This window comes from Gasterosteus aculeatus, chromosome 6, assembly GCF_964276395.1.
Source record: "Gasterosteus aculeatus chromosome 6, fGasAcu3.hap1.1, whole genome shotgun sequence".
Lineage (NCBI taxonomy): Eukaryota > Metazoa > Chordata > Actinopteri > Perciformes > Gasterosteidae > Gasterosteus > Gasterosteus aculeatus.
The window spans coordinates 6007235-6027007 of NC_135693.1; the positions used below are offsets into that span (position 1 = coordinate 6007235).

Genomic DNA, 19773 nt, shown 5'->3' on the forward strand with positions numbered 1-19773 from the left:
TTCTCTCTGTGAAGTCACCCAGAGGAGAGACCATTTACTTTTCATATCAAGTCAGTGGACCCGTTAGGAGTTGTGACCCCACTCGTCCATTTAATTATAAAGATGTTTGTCATCATGCTCCGCGGTTGGGCTGAATGCAGCAGGGAGGAAAACCTGGCGTGTGTGTGTGTGTGTGTGTGTGTCTGTTTGTGTGGGTTCTCCATATTGTGGAAAACAAATTCAAGCTGGTCTCATGTGCCAATATCGTCGTTGGTGGCCGTTGTTTGAAAAAAACAACAACAAGAAATGTTGAATTAATTGACAGGGCGATTTTTGTATGATAAATTCCTTTTGTGTTGCCACAGAACGCCTGTATGAGACTTCATAAATGAATTGGGGGCTCAGCAGTAGTGTGCGTGTGTGTGCGCGAGCGCCGACACACAGTCGGGCTCCAGAGATCCAAATAGTTTATCTTCATTTTCAATCTCAAAACATTGCGGCTAATATTTGTTCATTACTCTAGTGTCTGCACACACATTTGCAAATTCCTTCTACTTTGCTCTCCTCAAAAAGACAATACCCCCCACCCCCCCGAAATATGTTCCCTCTGTTATACGGGAAGTCGTTGCCCGATGCCGAATACATTACCATTTGAATTTATGTAAATGTTTTGCTTATTGCTTCGTTCCCTCAAGCTGCTGCCACTTGCCTCATGATATTAAAGGGGAATCTTTAGTAAGCTCCATGCAGCCTCCCTGTTTTTTAGGGTTTATTTGCATAGGAGAATATTTACATTACGTTTCAGGTCAACGCAAAGTGGAAATATTTGTTGACTCATGTTTTTGGGTTCAAACATTCTTCCGCACAGAGCTGGAGATCAGCTGCTCTCCTGGCTGAGGAGGCTGCAGGAGGGCAACGCAGCCACAGAGATGACTCCCTCTGCTGCATCGCAATCGCGCTCGCGCACACTTCTTCTGGTATAGACGGGCGAGCTGCACTCACGCTGCTCAGAGAGGCGTCCATATAAAGTTTGTCCTCGTTGGAAGTTTTCCGGTCCGGGTGTTTTTGGCCCACTGTGGTCACGAAACACTCTCGCTGTCCCTGAATACTTAACAGCGTGAGTCTCTCTCCTGTGAACACGCAGAGGCCTCGCTGCCGAGTGTAAGAGGGGATTCAGGGAAGAAGACGGATCAACGCAGACCTCCAACTGCACATGACAGAACTATCATTTGGAGATTTGGGTCAATGCACGGCATCACCTGAACTATTACTAACAATGAAATGTTTCCTCTGTGTTAGACTTAAAATACTGTGTAAAAGTACAAAAGCACGACATCATCATTTGTTTCAGCGAAATGTGAAGCGTGAAGGACAGAACGTAGAGAGGAGTTTCTGTATATTCCAGCATGTGTAGGTGCTCCAACAGCATGGGCTCGTTGGCGTGTGTGTGTGTGTGTGTGTGTGTGTGTGTGTGTGTCTCCCATTTGTTAGAGGCTGTGCGTTGCCTCGTGAGCTAGGTTGGATTTGAGAAAGAAGAGGCTGTGAAAGAAAACCTCCTGCGAAAGCCATCTGCAAACCTGGCTGACTCCACTCTCCGTTCTTTTTCCTCTTCCCGTCGCTCCCTTTTGCTCAACGTACAATACAATATCTTTTCTCTTCAGCTTTTGTTGCGCCTCACTCCTTCAACCCGAGAGCTTTTCGGTCATCTTCTTCATGTCATCGAGACTAAAAGTCTCACCATAGCAGCTCAAAGGGCAACACATCTTCTGTCTACGGCTGTTTTCACCTTTGCAAGCAACTATTACCAAGGTCCCTCATCACAATGCTGCGTTTTTTGGGGGGCTGGCCCAGATAAAGTTGATGTTGTGTGGTAAACCTTCCGACCACAAACGCCTCGCCCTCAACCCGCTTCTCCCTTCACTAAGCTAGTTATCAATAGCTGTAGAGCCGTGTCCATTCACATACCCAGGGGCTTCTGCACCACTGGACTCAAAATCTGACCGTCTGATTAAGGTTACCGGCCGAGGACTGTGCGTATCGAGTAGGGCGGCTTCACACCTCCCAAAAACATCTGCAGGCTGGCTGCAGTACAGGTCGTAAAGCCCGCCCCCGACACATGTGCCACAAAAAAAAAGTCAAAGTTCACATTGAAGACATTTTTCTCTAAGATGATTTCTGTTGATTTATGCAGTTTTGAACATGCTGATGAATGTTCAAGGTTAAATTGATTAGTTTTGCTTTAATTAGTCATTTGATGCGTACGTGATTGACAGATGGTCTAATTTAAGTAGTCAGCCAACCGGAGGCAAGCGCTCAAGACGATGTGTAACTTTAACTTTCCATAAATTGTCATTGACCACATGACTAGTTAGCTTTCCTCTGGTTAGCCAGCTCTGTCGGACCCATCGATCAATTCGACCGGGATGGTATTGAAAGAGATATGATGGTTAGTCGCTGTGTCTTTCTAGCCAGACGTGATGCTAATTGATGTGGTAGCCAGGTGGCTCTCACAGGCCGGAGTGGACAACTGGGACACAACACCACAGATCTATTTCTGGCGCACACACTGGCTCCAGTTAGCTTTTTTTTTTTTTTTTCCCCCATCTCATAATGTGACATACACTGGATTTGTGAGATAGTTGTAATCACACAGTGTGTAGGTGCATCTACACGAGTTGTCCTGATCATTCCATCTCCTGTAGGCCACTGTGAGGGACTCGGAGTACAAGTGCGTCTGGTTTTCCTCTGAAAACTAATTGTGTCTGAGGAAGCTCATGTCCGAAAACCCCTCGACCCCGATGGACTCCAGGTTCACGCACGGATTTCAGTCCAATAAATCAAAAAGCTGCACGGAAAAGGTAAAGCTGCCGTAGGCATTACTTGTTCTCTTATGTCTCCTTTTCCCCTATTCCTTCAAGCTCAGCTCAGATAACGCTCTCCCCTCTCGCCCTCTCCCTTTTAATATACCAGGCCTAGTTTCTCTTTCCCTCTCAACCCCCTCGCCCCCACAGCTCCTCTCGTAATCTCATTCAAAGGGGTTCTGTGACAGTTAAGACACCTGTTTTGGCACAAAGCAATAACATATTATATAAGAATAAAAGATGGCATTAATAGTGCTTAAAGCATTACTCTCCCCGATAGTGTTTTTGCACATCTGGGTGAAGAGGGATCGTAGCTCGGTGTGATTATTTCCACAGTGGTGGAAGATATGGATCATTCGTTACGCACCGGATGGACGGAGTCAGGGATAATTGCCCCGTTGCTCTATCTCTCTGCCTCTCTCGACTCTCTGCTCCCTTTTCCTCCACGAGCACTTCTGCACTACACCCGCCCCCTCCTCCCCCATGTGGTTCCATCTCGTTGTTTTCGCCACGGGTCTCATTAAGGTGAGGAGGAGTCGACACGCGAGGGAAGTCATGACGGTGATCGGCAGCGACGGCAGTCGCCAACAGTCTGATGGACGAGCAAACAATCCATTCGGAGAGAAAGGAGGGGAGGCGCGTGGAGAGCGAGAGACCAGACGAGCCGAGTCAGAGGTCGTGCAGGGGCTCAGCTGGTGGGTTTCGACATCTTAACACCCTGTAGCGAGCGCGCGCACTTCAGCGGGATGAACCCTCATTAGGAGTGTGATGGAAGTAGAAAGACGGCTGCTGGAAAATAAGTGGGAGTGTAAGAGAGGAGAAGCTCCGGCGGTGAGGGGGGAGGTCGCAGCGGTCACATCATATAGGGTAGAAACCTGCGTCTGTGCCAAAGTTCGGGATATAATGAAGCCTTAGTTGGCTATTTCTAAGTTTAAAAAATAAATAAAAGCACGTTGCCCACTTAATAGTGTCCTCTCGCCTATGACTTTTCCTTTAGCTGCTAGTGTGAAGAGCACATGAGTCGGGTTCAGCCGCAGTGTAGCACTCTGCCACAGAAGTAGGTGTTCCTCCAATTAGACGTCTCCTCTTTTGGCTTCCCAATGCCAAGAAGAAGGAGGAGAGGAAGGAGATGATTAAGGAGCTAGGGCAAAACTCATAAAGCCGCTTGAAGAGCTCTGAAAATGTTGCCATCTTCTATGGTCAAACTCTTGTTTGTTTTTATTATCATTCCAAATAATATTCTGCAGATAAAACCACACAATTTAAGATTTAACATGTACTGAGTCAGTATTTAACTTTGCTGCCTCTGTTAGCCAAAAACAGGAGTTTATTTCCACCTCCACGGTTTTTAGAAAAGTCTTCTCAGCAGCTCCACAGAGAATTTGCAAAAGTGTGATGGCATCCAGTATTCTCTCCTTCGGATCTGGTTACATTTTCTAATGAAAATCTGACGAAGCGCTATGATAACAAAAGTAATTCCATCAATTTCATCATCAATAGAACAACCCTATCCTGACATCTGGATAAATGAGGAGATATTTGAATTATATCCTTTAAAAATATAGCTCTATAAATTCCATTCTTCCAGTATGATTGTCAAACATTTATCAGCGTAACTATCAGATAGAAAGTGCTTCGGTCCATTCGGAACCTGAACGGGAAATGTACAAACATTACCTGAACGGGAAAGGTTACACACAACGTTGTCATGGTTAATGTAATCTTGTTGCATCTTGTTTTCTTCGGTGAGATACTTAATAGTTTTGTAATATCTTTGTAGAAGAGATGCTTTGATGCTTTGTTTGTTGTTGTGCAAGCCACAGCGGACAACACACTGAATCCTTATGCCATTGCAAATGACGAAATCACCAGCTAGAAACAAGAAGCTGTCTTTGTGTAAATCCTCCGGTTATTGTAAACTGCATATGTTTGTGCTTGGTGTGCGAACGGAAAACTCGTAACTAATGGATGCAGAGCTTCGTGATTCAGTCAATAACCGGTGAGAGCTAAAGTGCCCATACATTTGGCGGAGGAGATATATATATATATATATATATATATATATATATATATGTATATATTGTGTGTGAGGGTTGCGGTCGGCCCCACAGGCACCCTGAAGTGACTGATGCTCCCTTTTAACAAAGAGCTCAAGGAGTGAAACCTTCCAAGCAGAAAAAGGAGCACGCTGTCAGACACCGGAACTGAAACACGCGTTAGTTAACAGGACGGAGATCAAGGCAACGAGCCGGGTGTCAATCATTTTAATGGTCAGTTGTAAACCTTACATCGCCTTCCGTGCTAGCTTTATTAGACCTGTATCTGTATCATGGTGATGACTACGAATGAGACGTATAACCTTTTTATGCAACAAGCAGTCACGGAAAAGCGCTGAGGGGCTTTTTGTGCATCTTAAGTCTCCCCATACGTTGTGGGGTGCATGTAGTCCTAATAACGTCCCACCTTCCTGCACTTCAAAGTCCCATTTTCTGTTTTTAATCGTGCCGGTTTTTCTTTTTTTGCCGCACACAATTATTAGGAATCCCTTTTTTTTGAAAAATTCAAACTGAAAGTCTATCATGCGATATTTGTACTGGATGCGCCAATTGGATACACAGAATTGGCCCAGGGGCCAATAATGAAGTGTATTAGTCATTAATCAGTCATCAATAGAAACAATGACGCAATCCAAATCAGTTTTGAGTTTGTTACAACATGGAGCCGCCGTTTGTCACACCTAAAGGAGTCTGATCAACGAAGTGCTTGTTAATGCTGAGCCTGCTGTGACGGTGCATCCTTGAAATGGAGCAAAAAAAGGGCAGCCGGCCTCTGTAAACACTTTGATTTTCCTGCGGTGTTGACAGCAGCCGCCGTGGAGCAGAAGACATCAGACGCAACGAACCAAATGAAAGAGCAAATGATTCCCTCTTCTATCCGGGATACATGTTCATCAGAGCCTGAAAGCGCCTTTGCCTCCCACCGTCCTCTCTCGAAAGCACTCTCGCCCCGGAACGCAGCCCTGGCAGGAGTTGGTGCGAGGACTAGCGTGTGCTGCACGTTGCCCCGTAGCGCTTGTGTTTTTCGACCGCCGACGTTCCGGCAGCCGCAGCGCACAAAGTGAGAGTTAATCTGGGGGAACGGTGGATGTCAGCACTGCAGAGTCTAGAGGAGACTTACCTGACCTAGAAAAAATCTGCAGCTTCCTGCCCGGCTCCGCTAAATGTAACACTCCGCCCTCTTTTTCCTCCTCCCTGAGGCCATGTGAGAGCTTAAGGCCCGCTGACAAGTATTGATAGGACTGGTAACTATAGCAGGGCAGTGGAGGGGGGGGTTAGAGGAAAGGTAAACCGCACGCTGGGATCGGACATGCGATGCTCCGCTTGGGCCGAGCGGCGTGTAAAGTATTTATCGCTGTTCTTTTTGTGGCCCTTTTGAGATGTTCAGCCAATACGCACTTGGAGCGTGCGTTTGTTGCAGGAGGGAGCAAGGAGGCAGAGGGAGGTCGGGGCGGCTGGGGAAGAGTTCCCACCCGCAGACCGCTATTACAGATCACTATTTCCAAACATATGAATGATTTAGAGCGCCAGCAAGGGAGTTTGGGCTTTATTTTTATCCCCCCCCCCTCCTCCCACAGAGGACAGAAATGACCTACCAGCACTTCCACCTGACTGCGTGTCACCCCTTTTTTCATCCCTCGGACCACTGATTTGTGTTGCTGTATAACAAACACCTGATTTTAAGAGTAGGAAATGAAGGTGTTTGAATAGTCTGCCTTTTTTTCCACAGTAGATATTTAGGGAAAGCGTTTGTAATGACATCACTGATGGATCTGTTCTGTCCGTGTGTCCCAGAAAACCCTGAGCGCGTGACATCGAGGCAGCATGTGCGATACCAGGACCCCGAAACTGAAGCGGCTAAATGGAATTCACGCCTCATTCACTTCATCATTTGCACGTGTGCTTTCCCTACTCTGAACTGGAAAGGACTTTCACAAACTATCTCTTTCGTCATACTGAGGAAGGTTGGCTCTAGATTTTCAATTTAGTTTTACGCCGTTAAAGATTCAATCATAAAATATGTATCAAAAAGAGGATGAAATCAAAAGATAATTCCTAAGCCGTTAACGATCATTGAATAAAAAGGTACGTGCGATAGATTCATGCAAATTTTATACAGCTGAAACTCGTTTTCAGCCTCCGTGTTGTAGCTCGTGTTTTGTTTTTTGATGTCTGTTCCTTACAAAGTGAAAGCCGTGCAGTAGCTCCAAAAAAACGATTTTGCTAAAGAAGTTTTTTTTAAATGACGCATTTGTGTTCTCTGTGACAGCCATTGTTGGAGAAAATATATTGCAAATGAATCATGTGAAACCCCCCGACCCTGTTCTTCCCTTTTAGGATAGATACGGAGACGCTGTGACTTGTGGTTGTTAGGAAATCATCCATGATGCCAGTATGATGGCCATAAACCGCTGCCAAAAGCCGTACAGTCAGTCAGAATGTTGTTCTTTTTCTCTTTAACCAGCCTTCAGCCTTCAAGACTGAGAAAAGTCAAAAATAACTACATCCTGATTGTACACTAAACCACATATATCATATATATATCACACAGCTCTGTTACGAGATGCCACAGATCATCTGCTGGTTTACTTGCTTTTCTCTATCGTTTCTGTGCCCTTTAAGAAGCTCTGCACTGTGACCCGTTACAGATCAATGTGAGATTGCAGTGGTAGGTAGGATTTAATATCGCCTTTAGATGGATGAAACACATTATTAAAGGCTCATAATGAACTTCCTTGCTTCCATTTTTGATGCCGAGTTTGAGGCTCTCGTCCTGCAGGCCTGTCAGTCTGAAGCAATGTTCTCCTCGTCTTCTTCCGTAACTTACACCGTGGTACCCGAGCGCGTTCTTCTCACAAGAAATCAATCTCCCTGCTAAATAGGATTCTTTTTTAATAAAGTGACTGATGTTCTTTTTATTTATTTATTAAATGTTATCGTAAACTCCTAGTGACCTTATCTAATTTGTATCATCCACTCATCCAGCAACGGGGTGAAAAGGCTGCATAGTTTGAGCCGGACAGAGCATCTCATGTTGAATATAGAATTAGTCTGATCTTCACACTCGAGCAGATGGTCCCTTTGAGCCTCGCTGGGATGTTTTCACGACGATTCACGCTTTGCAACATCGGCTGTTTCAGATGTTATATTTTGTATCATCATTTTTTTTAGACGTTTGGACAAATGCAGCAACCCGTTTTCCTTCCCAACTCACACACATGCTGAATCTTTTTCGAGATCCCTTGAAATCAGCTGTAGGAAACTAAACGGCCTGTTTGGGTCAAGAGTGTTTGTCGCTAAACTTCAGTTATACTTCAAATGTAAGCAATATCTATCAAAGCATCTTTAGCCAAATAATGTTGAATAACCGATTGTATAGAAAGAATATAAGAAGTCTCCCAATCCCCCATTGGTTTCATTGCACTGTAGTTTGAAGACCCACATTCTGGCCATCGCCGTCTTTACTTTTTGTAACCAGAGGAGGAGGAGCGAAGCACAACCTACAGTGAATGAGACAATCTTAGGCACCCAAATGGCTTCAATCACCTTTGATGAAGTGAAAACGCACGGTGGAAGCGTTAAAGTTGTAATCAAAAATCACAATCACCGAGTATTCACAAGGTCCTTCTTTATGAATCATGTGTTGGATATGAATTATGAATTCCTGTTTCTTTTAAAAACGGCGACTTACTTTTGCTTTAAAACTTGGGTTCACAGGCGTCTGCTCTCATCGCGGGCCACGTTGGATCTGCCATTGTTATTCTCTAATTGCCGCTGTTATTGCCTCATTAGAGCTCCTCAGACGTTTCCGAACATATGGGTGAATATCTGCTGTGGCTCTATTTAAAGCGCTAGAAGGTGTTGATGAATTACGGGAACGTGTTTCTCTGCCTGCCAGGCGCCACGGCTGACCCCACGGCGAACCACTCGCATCGTTGTTAGCCTCTCTCCCTTGTGTTAGCACTGATAAAAAACAACAACAACAAAGTCAGCTTCAAGCTCCAGAGCTCAGGACTATTAAAACAGGCCGTCGGGGACGAGACGGACGGCCCCCTTATCTGTGGCGTGGCTGGATGTGTGTCGTCCTAGAATGCAAAAAGACACCGTTAACAGCGGTCGATAGGCTTACCATTACTTTACACTGTGTGTGTGTGTGTGTGTGTGAGTGTGAGACCACCTCTAAAAACCTCCTTTGAGGAGCGACACACAGGCGCTCTGTGCAGCTGGTGGTCAGAGATTACACCCGGCGCTGTGGCAGCGTCTCACCCGGGGATGGGCGGGATGGGCGGCACTATCGTCCTTCCCCCCGCCGCCCGCAGCCAAGTATCAACTGGACACGGCCCACATGACATCAATTGTTTCCGTCCGTTTACCGCGACAGAGTTCCCTGTTGCACGGGACCAGGGCGGCGTCCCCTGGGCCGCGATGCCGGTGTTCCTCCACCGAGGAACCCTGGTGAACGTTCGGTGCTCGTCCCTCGTCAAACAAGACTCAAAATCAAATGTGAAACAGGTGAATAAAAGGGAAAGGCAGCAACGTAAAGGAGAAGTAATATTGCTCATTTAAATGTTCAGTCCCATGAAAAGTCCAAAACCAGCCATGAATGTATTACATTATCAAATATTGTGTCGAGGCACGTGTTCCTCCTTTCCATCGAGCACTGAGCAACGTGTTCCTCCATTACCGAGAACACAGCCACAGCAGCGTGTTTTGAAAGACTCACTGCCTGGTGCATGACAGCGCGTCCCGCCGGTTCGCTCACGGCCGCCACTCTGCACCGCACCCGTACGACCGTGACACACGGCCCCGACCGGCAGCGAGAGAGGCAGCCAGATGCAGCCATGCTGCAGCTTTTTCATAAATACCAAAGACTATAAACTTATGAACTCGCATACATTTTTAATGTTATGGCGGAACTTTGTCTGCTAACATTTGAGGCCAAGTATTCCTGTGGAGAGCACAATGTGCACAATTTATTTCTTTTGTTTTGTTGGGATGAGTCGTGTTCAGCCAGCTCTCTCCACAGATGCGCGGTTAGCCAGCCAGCTGAGAGATTTGGCACCGTCCCCGGACTCGCCCCTGGCTTCCTAAAACTAAATGACCTTTACCTGTCACAAGAGCTTCAAATGCAATCTAAATAGCAGGTGTTCCCTGAAATTGAAGTTGACAATGAGAACCTTGCTGGCTCTCACCCACCGTTGGCCTCTTTGTAGATATTATTACAGATATAATTAGAGACACTTTAGTGTCAATTACTGATCGGAGGGAGAGCGTCTCAGATGCCATCGCCCTGCCGGTGTCTCGGCCCCTTTCGCCGGCACAGCGACGGCAACAGTCTCCCGTCTCACTGGGGCTTCACTCCAGATAAAACCTCAAATTCAAATGCAAAAAGCTTCAAAAACATTCTGCCTCCCGTCTCCCGTCCCTCAAAATGTTTTACTTTTTTTTGCTCCACACTAAATGGGTCTAATGCATTGAAATGCTAATATGCCCAATGAATACATGAATAAATCCTTTTTCGAAAGTCGTAATTTCAATCTGGTGACGGGCTGCTGTGGACTCGAGATAAGATGTGGCTGGCGGGAGATGGTTGACAGCGTGGTATCTGATTGGGTGCGAAACCCCTCGGTTTTACGTTGTGCACAGCTGCCACAATCATTATTCTTCAATAAAGAATCTAAATTTAGCTGCACGTGATTCCGTATTCTATACTTGGCCACAGATAATATGGTCAACGCAGTGTAATTAGGAAACGCATGACTCCATTCCAGATGAACAGGAGTTGATATATAAAGTCTACCAATGTACAGGCAAACTTAGTGAGGGGAACTTAAAAAAGGGGCGTGCAAGGAGTTTGGAGATAGTTCATAAACAAGCAAAGAGGTTCTGTAACAAAAATTCACCGGTTGGCTTCCTGCTGCATCCAATTACTTCTCTCTCTGCCTCCGTCGACTCTCTAATGCTATATTCATGGTGGGTAACCACAGTCAGCCATTAGTCCTTTCACAGAGCCAGGCAATGCGCTCAGACCTCCAACCTTTCTTTCATACAAAACAATTCATTCTCCATCGACTGATATCTGCACGAGAATGCTAAATCTTCGGCTTTTGAGCCGCCAATCACGTTCAAGCCGTCTTTGGTTGCACGCAGGCACTTTCCATCGCGAGGCGGAATGCGTGGGGCCGAAATGCAATCTCAGGCACGTAAATGGGCTTTCGTTGACGTCGCACGGTTCAGGACAAAATGGACCGTTAGTGGGGTGTTATTTGGCTACTTGTGAAACTGCTCAGTTGTAGAAGTCATCTCTCAATTCTAACTCCATTCTGGCGCCTCGGGGTTTTTATCAGACTGACTGTTGGCTGCCGACACTGCAGCCCCTTAAATATTGGCCGTGGATGGATTTGGAGATTCGGTAACAGGCAATTACAATTTCCTCATATTATAACTCTTCAGACGTACTTGTAAATCAACCAAACCTGCAGAGCAAATCACCTACATTAAGTGAATAATTCCCAATACAAGATGATGAAAGATTTAAAATCCCGCCGCAACTTCGTCTTCAAAATAATTGAACGCCTAATTGAGGTAATGAGTTGAATAGGAGTAATTATGAGAATAGGATAATGGTAATAATAACTGATGGTGAAAATATGATTTGGATCAGAGGGAGTCGTGAAAGGGGCAAATGGGGCAGCAGCCTCCATAGACAGGGGACACATCCTGTACCTAAATGAAGCCATGTCAAAAATAAAACCGAGAGATGATGCTTCATGACAAACGCCACAACTGAGAACATGCATGGACTTTATAATACCATTGACACTTTCTAAATGAAGATTTTAAATTTTATTTCCCAGCATTTGTCTCTGTGTGCTCTGGCTACAGACTGGCTTTAAATAGATGATCCAACACAATGATCATATTCCATTCGGTTGCAAAGTAATTTAAGTTGAAAGAGTTGCGAGCGAGGGACAATTCTTTAAACACTCCTCAGAGCAAAGTTTCTGAGATCCCTGTTGTTTCTTGTAAGGAAATCAGGTTTAAATTAATTATGGAAATTATAAACAAGCAAACAACAATTGATGGCAAATGTATTAACCTTTTATTTGAATCAAGTGCCATTTTCAATGTAAACATTACACAATAATTACACAATGTTTGGATCAATTCACAGAACCCCGGATTTTCAACCTCATCGTAGGGTCGCATGTCTTTACAGATAAACTTGGCAAGTGTTACTGTGATGTTCAGTTTGGTGCTGGCGAGGCCTGAGGTGTCTGCAGAGCTACCTGCTGCTGCTGCAGCGGTGACGCTGCTAGAGGTGCCTGACTGTCGCCGTTGTTTAATCCCACGGCGCCTTAGTAGATGGCCGGAAAGATTCGTCGTGTTTCAGTGTTTTTTTTATTTGTCTTCTACATATTCTACAAACCGCGACCGACTTATTTAGAACACCTCCGTGTTTGCAAAAGCCAAAATGTTTCCACGCGCTGGATCGATAAGTTGGTTTGTAAAGTCTTGCTCGCAGTCGTCTCCTCCACGCTGTGTTTTGTTGTTGTTCAGAGTTTCGCGCGGCTGCCGCTGCGTACTGATGACGTCACAGACAGGCAGACTGAATCGAGTAACGTTTAACGTGTCTTAAGTGCTAAAAAACAAACAAACAAACAAACACATCCATACCGTTTTTGTACTTAAATCCAATGTGCAGTTTCCAAGTATCGATACAATCGATTATGTACCATTTCAATCGATTTGGAATCGATATATGTCGTCCGGAATGCTGATTTGCGGAGCACAGATCGATTCAGCTGGATCGCAGGAATATAAATCAATTAATCGATTCAGTGAATGAATCGTTACACCCCTAGTTTGTTCCCAGCAGGGCCATGACTAAAATTTCCCAAATAGGTCTGTGCCTCGCTCTTGGTTTCTTGATGCAGGACAGAAAATAAGGTGCATATGGGAAAGAGGCTTATTTGTCTTACCAGCAGAAGGCAGAAAATGTGTGAGATAACCTTTTTGGATTTTTATTTGCAGGATTTTAAGGGAGTTTATTTAGTCTACCTTCTAGCGCGGTGCAGATGGTAGAGACTGGCCCGGCTGAGAGCAGCGAGAAAACTGCGTCTGTGCTGAGCTCAGTGAGGAACACGGAAAAAGGGAGAGCCGGGAGCTGTGTGTTATCACGCCAAGGGCGAAAAAAAAAAAAAATCTAAACTGGAAGTGTGGGTTGAATTGATAGTGAGGCTTGAAATCCAATGACAGTTATAGAATGTTAAGGGATAATATGCAACATTTTCTGCTGATATTCCAACTTTCTAAATAGAGGGATGTTTGGCTTTTATCCTCTGGAATAATGTCTTTGCTATATTGTGATCGTCTTTTGCTTCAGCATTTATCCAATTCGACATGATGATGACAATCATATCGATAGCAATGTCCATACAGATTTGTTGATACTTCTGAAAGGGCAGGGGATGGGAATTGGGCATTATCTTTCTGCTTGAGCCATAACCGATTCAGTAGCAACCTTTTTTTGTGTGTTGTTAAAGGTTACTTTGAAAAAATGTTTAAAGCATTTCCCAACTCTGTGGAAGCTACCAGCTTCCAGGCTAACGTTAGCCGCTCTGCTACGTTTGGGTTTGCAGGTCGTCAGCGGCCCAAATGCAATATAACATAAGATAGTGTTATGTGATGACAAATTATAAATCCTGAAACTATGAGTATAAGCTTAGGGACCAAACTGGTCTGATAAAATAAATTATATTTTGGACATGTAGCTTTAGCATCTGCTTTTCCCACCGACTCGTGGAGCTTAACATTGGCTTGATTAACTAGTCGAAGCTCGTTACACCTGGCTAGCAGGAAAAATAATCCACCTTTGTCTAACTAGTATAATTAGTGCAATTTAAAGTGCTAAAATCATCTGTTATTGTCAAAATGCATAACTAGCTTAGTTATGTTCATGTAACATTATATTACCTGTTGTGTTTTATCCAGAGAATTATTTTACTGGTCTAAATATATATACATCTATATTATGGGAAACACTGGACTACTTGTCGTCAACACAAGCTTCAGTGGGAGACATCAATCACATCACTTTTAGATGTTAGCCATATTTTTACAGTGGAACACTTTTGTGACCAACTGCAACTTTGACGTGCAAGATTATTGTTTAAATTCATATTCACATCATACGCGGCAATCACCAGATGATTCAATGGGGGTCTAAAATGTATTTGTCTCTAGCCGTGGAGTATGGTACAGATTCTTTACCCAAGTTTACCCCAACTGGAAGGGACGTGGTCCATAGACGGTTGATGAAGCAGGTGGAGCAGGCGGGTTTGCTGGGTCTCGGCTGTGAGGAGCTAATGAATGTGACAGAAGTAGAGGGCCTCTGGTCTTGGAGGAGATCCAGATGGAGGAAACGAGAGACGGTCGAGTCATTTTGAGCTGTGTGCTTGGGGAAACCAATAGCACAATCAAATAGATGGTGTTTTACTGCCGTCTCCACAAGCTAAGTCTTCATTTCAAAGGCATTTTCAGGTTTTAATCATCGTTTTGATTGCTTTGCAAAGCAGAGGTGATTTGATTATAGCAGAGAACATCAAAGACTAATAATAGGACAAACTGTATTCTACCATAGATATGCACAGCTATATGGAACTAGGGAAAGCTCCTCATTTGAGTTTTTCTTCCCTATTTTTCAAGAATCACAGACATAAGAAAAGAGAAGTGGACTATCTGAGATGTTGTTGTTTTTGCTGTGCATCAGGGCCAGAGTGCTGCGTAAAACCACCATACATCTGTCTCAGATGTAATGAGACCTGGGTGGACAATTGGATCCAGCTAAGGCCTTCTGTTCACATGAAGCACGTTTAGCGTTTAATGCTTCACCGGATGGTCTAGATGGTCTAGTGCTACGCTCGGTGCATCGGGGAACAGTCTTTACAGCCAAAACAGCTGCTCGGGATTCATTGCGTTAAAGTGAATAACTGTTGTCAGCTTCTTTCCTTTTGTGAGTCTTTCACAATAACCACATTAACACGCACACAAGAAGCCCCCTCCCAGGGCTCTGAACCCCCTGGCTTATCCAGCGTGTCATAACAATGAGTAATGTTGTTTCCTGCTGCCTCAGTAATGCTTTGGAAGTATCTTGTCAGCAATCGTATCTCTCAAAATCAAACTTGAGTTAACCAGATTTCTCGTAATCTCTTTCCTCGATTTAGGAAACCAGATCCATGTACGGAAGAAAACGGGTCAAAGAATATAAAGACCCAACAACATCTCTGTGTGTGTTGTTAGTCATTTTGTGTTTGAAGCCACTGTAAAAGCGCGTTTTCCCGGCGGCCCACTTAGGCGTTTTTACTGACAGCACAGGGCGTTGGTGGTATCCCTGCTCCACAGTCATGCAAATGAGATCCAACCACCCCGGGGAGACTGCTGAGAAGCCACATTAAAGGATAGAATTTTCTTCGTACAAATGTCATGTGCACGTAATGCTGAGAGTGTCATTGGTGGCTGGATTCGTTCCCTCCTCTTCAAAACGTCCGTACAGCTCTCACCCCTCAGTGTCTATAACCCTCTCGCCGTACATTTAGCAGTTTTCTATCAGTCCAAACCCACCCTACCCTTCTTCATTTCATCTTTTCACCCAACTAATCTAACTATAAAGCAAGGAACTTTGCATATCTTCAGAACTACTCATCTTTCATACTTCACCCTCGGGGGGGAATCCATGGATGAGCAGTGTTGAAGTTGGTGCAATCAGGAGAGAGAGGACATTTTCAATCACCTCGGTGGCTGCAGAATAGACTAAAGTTACAACCTAACTTTTCTTAACTCCCTGGAGTTAAGTTAAGCCACCCGTCATGGCCACTTCCTGACACAACCACAAACAAGGTGGTTTGCTTGGTACTTGGTTTCAACCAACAGACCTCTGAAAGAAGTCCACTGGAGTTGCTCGGCATGTCGCAGCATGGGTTATCGGGCATGTAGCTCAACAATCGCATCAAATCAACAGCTGAACCACGCCGGTGGGCTATTTTCAAACCATTCATTTGCATAACAGCGTGGCTGCGTTTGTCGAGCCAAACCGCAGCGGTGATGTTTTTGTTTTCACATGAACATTTTACACCCAGACTTAAAAGTATTAATATTGTACCAATTTACTCATTTGTCTCTCCCTTCTGTCCTTCTCTGCAGGTGTGCATTGTGCAAAAGAGGGACACGGAGAAGATGTATGCCATGAAGTACATGAACAAGCAGCAGTGCATAGAGAGAGATGAGGTCCGAAACGTCTTTAGAGAGCTTGAGATCCTTCAGGAAATTGAACATGTTTTTTTAGTAAATCTCTGGTGACTATCCTATGTTTTTACACTTTCTATGTGGTCTGCACTGCCTGTTTCGCTCGCCTGCTGTGTCTGTCTGTGCATTTTGTATATTTATTGTATGTACAAATGCATGCTCGCTCTAAAATCAATGTACTCTTAGTGAGTAGTGTTCTGATAGTGTTGCATGCACATTTGGACGTTTGTGGAATAACAACTATTCTTTTTTTTTAAGGTTGGTCAAATATTTCTTTTGAAACCAAACGCTGTTAACTTTAGGAAACGAGTTCCAAAGCAGAGATATTTCAGGATATTAATTCCGACTCCGGGCCTGTGAAGCACACTTTTGGTAATTACTGTGCTTTGAAATGACCTCACTCTTCCCCTGAGTCTGATATGTGGGTGAATGGAGGCTTCTGTCATTATTCAACGTTCATCTCCGAGCGGGCCACATTTCTAAATGTAATTGGGGACCTGGCACGGCATTCACGGCGTATTACACAAAGCACTCTGCTCCTCCAGTAATTGGTAGAAAGATATTGCACGTGCCAGTCTCCTCTGGGCAAACACTGGAGGAATATTTAGTTTTTTCACACATTCCTTGGTGGATTGATTATGTGCTGATGGCGAACAAGACAAAGTCAAGCTCCTTCCCCTCATCACGTAGTGTAAAGTTTACGCTTAACCTGTCTTCTATCTTTTACTCTTCCTGCTCAGGAAGCCGCTCTACGAGTAAAAAAGACTGAAGGCATTTTAATGAGCGCACAGTAATAGGCATGTGTGTATTTTTTTTACCATGTAATTCCCTGAAGAAGTGTGTGCGCGGCTGCCAAAGCATTCTGTGTTCTAGTTTTGCATGTGTTGCTCTGCTTTTTCTCTCTCACAGCCTGCACACTCTATTTAAAATCCCCCATTAGTGACAACGATGCAGAACTGCATCATGGGGAATGAGTAAGTTTCCCACCTCACACCTCCTGTCTCTGCTCCGCTCAGGGCCGCGCCACCGCACGGGCAGCATTAGAAAACATGAGCTCAGACAGACGCTTTAACGCTCTCGCGTTCGGCAAGCGGTCTCAGCTGCGCTTGATGATCCACCGTCTCGTTCACATTCATGAGTTTAACAGTCAAGATGTTTAATGTCAGAAACACGAAAGGGTCGGTTCACACTAAAAGCAAAATGCAGCTCTGGTGATATTCATACACAGAGAGAGCTTTTCTGGTGCTCGCAGCATTGAAACTGGACTTAGGGTTATTTCAAATGAGTGGCCTTAACATTATCAATGTAGGCACACTGGTATTGTTTCTGGATGCAGACAACAAATGATTTCAATGGATCTACACAAAAATAATTCCATTGTATCAATGGGGATAGAAATGTCCCGCATGAATGCAACCCAAGTTATGCAAAGCTTGATGCCTAAAGATGGATGTTTTTCCTGCAGGTTGGAGTTTCAGCCGGCCGAAAGTATGAAAACGACAAAACTACAAACCCGCCTTGTTCATCAATGGCTTCTCTCGTTAGTCGGTCGCCTATTGTCGCCTGCTCTAGTGTTTGTCATCAGGACTTTCGACCGCTTTTCTTCACAATAAAGTTCCCCCTCGTTGCTCAGAACTTTTGTGCTTGTACGGTGTTCGACTGGCCGTCGCAAGAAACATAAGGAAGCTGTCAAAGCCGAGCGAAGCGTTCTAGTGAGGCCTGCGGAAGACGAAAGCCCCGACAGGCTGTTGTCACTGCCGTCAGATCGCGTGACAAGAGAGGGATGGCGTCGCAAAAACAGCTGTGTGAAGATGCCAGCATGCAGCTGTTTCTATATGGATCTGTCCTCGTTCGGCGAACACAGCCAGAAGTTGAGCGTGCGAGTTGACGTTGATGTCTTTAGGGATAATATATGGTCCCACGCAAACCCACCGGAGTGACAATGTGGGTCTTTATTACCGTTTTTGGTTCCCCCGTCAATGTGCAAACCAGAGCGACCGTAAATGCAGTTTGGATTGGATTCATCCTCATTGAGCGAACGGATTCATACGTGACTGAGGATCGCCTTCTGGCACTAAAGCCCTTCGGCGTTGAGCTGTCTTGCTGCACAAACATGTAGGGAACACGGTGCGACGTAAAGGGAATCAACTCGCGGCGCTTTGATTTACCCCAGTTTAAGCCGACACTCGTTGTTGCATTGTTGGGTGTCGCGCCTGAATGCGTCGCACTGGCCGCCTGCTCCACCCAGCTGCCCCTTGAGACAACGTCTCAGCCAGGCCATGAGATGGGAACGCAGAGAGCGCCGCTTCACCTAATTGGTTCAGCGCGTGGGTGTGGTGTGTAACCAATCCCCTGCAGGTCGGCGAGTTGCCAGTATCCATAGGCTCGTCAAACAGATCATTTCTGATTCCTGGCGCCCTGCGACTTGGCACCTCGGCTTATTATTAATGGGTGTGCGATCGACCAGCTGGGGTTTTTGGAAACTGCCGATTCTAAAAAGCAAGCAGCAACAGCAACAATAAAAAAAAAGTAAATGGAGTCACGGGAAACGCCGGCTTTGATGGAGCTTCATAGGAGTGTTTTTATTTTTATTTGTGCCAGAGGAAGAGACTCAGCCGAAGACAGAGAGAATGCGGGAAAACCCACCAAACAGCTGTCGGAGGAAGTAATGACTCTTTCAATCACAGAAAGACGATGAGGGTGGAGGGGGCGCGCAAAGACAGCGCTACGGAAGCCTTGATTTGGTCGAGAGAGGAAAAAAAAAAGATGTGCAGAAGGTTTTCCTCCAGCTCTCACCTACACACGAAGACACACTTTCTGTTTCGGAAGCGGGGGTTTTGTTTGAGACAGCCAGAATTCCCGCGTGCTTTTCAGCAGCCGCGTCCGTAGCTTCAGAGAAAATTCATTAGGACGCAACATGGTGAAAGCCCACACTGAAATCCCGTCAGCCGAGTTCCGTCTGCCTTAAGCTGGGCGGATGTCAAGTTTGCAGCCAACAATAATTGCTGCAACACATTCCCTCGCTGCACGGATATGATGTGTAGGAGTCGAGGGTTCACTGAGAGGATTACCTCGGAGGAGGAAGAAGAATCTGCCGCGCACACAAAAATCCACACAAAATCTTGAAAGGATTTGTGACACATGCGAAAACGCCGACTTCCTTCTTTCCATCTCCATGTGTTTGAAACCCTCCAAATGCAAGGGGTCCCCTAACCCCCCCAGGAGCTGCCATCCACTGCTCTGTGGAGTATAGCACGTCTCGCCTTAAGCGTCGCATCACAACGGATCACTCTCAAGCAGCGTGGCCCGTCCTCCCAGAGGGCCACGCAACGCAGCAGTGAATCATGGACACAATGGACGCGGGACGTAACGAGTCCATTCCGAGGCGAGGTTTGGTCGCAGCAGCTGTCGTTGAGAGAGCCGGAGCTTAAAGCGGTCCCTCTGGATCGTCTTGAAGGGTTTTAGAGGCAGAACAGTGGTGAGTCAGGGGTGGTATAGGCTAGGGCTCCTCTCTTACCGTCCATCCCTTCATCCGAGTCAGACGGCGGGCGAAAGGAGCAGTGAGGATGGAT

General features: G+C 45.4%; 1 protein-coding gene across 1 annotated transcript in view; it reads left to right on the top strand.

Annotated features, from left to right (window-relative positions):
* The window catches only part of stk32c (serine/threonine kinase 32C), a 53184-nt gene that overhangs the window by 13411 nt on the left and 20000 nt on the right, over window positions 1–19773 (top strand). The window contains exon 3 of the mRNA XM_040178645.2: window positions 16100–16251. Within this exon, the coding sequence (XP_040034579.1) occupies window positions 16100–16251 (152 nt within the window). The remainder of the gene's footprint in view (window positions 1–16099; window positions 16252–19773) is intronic.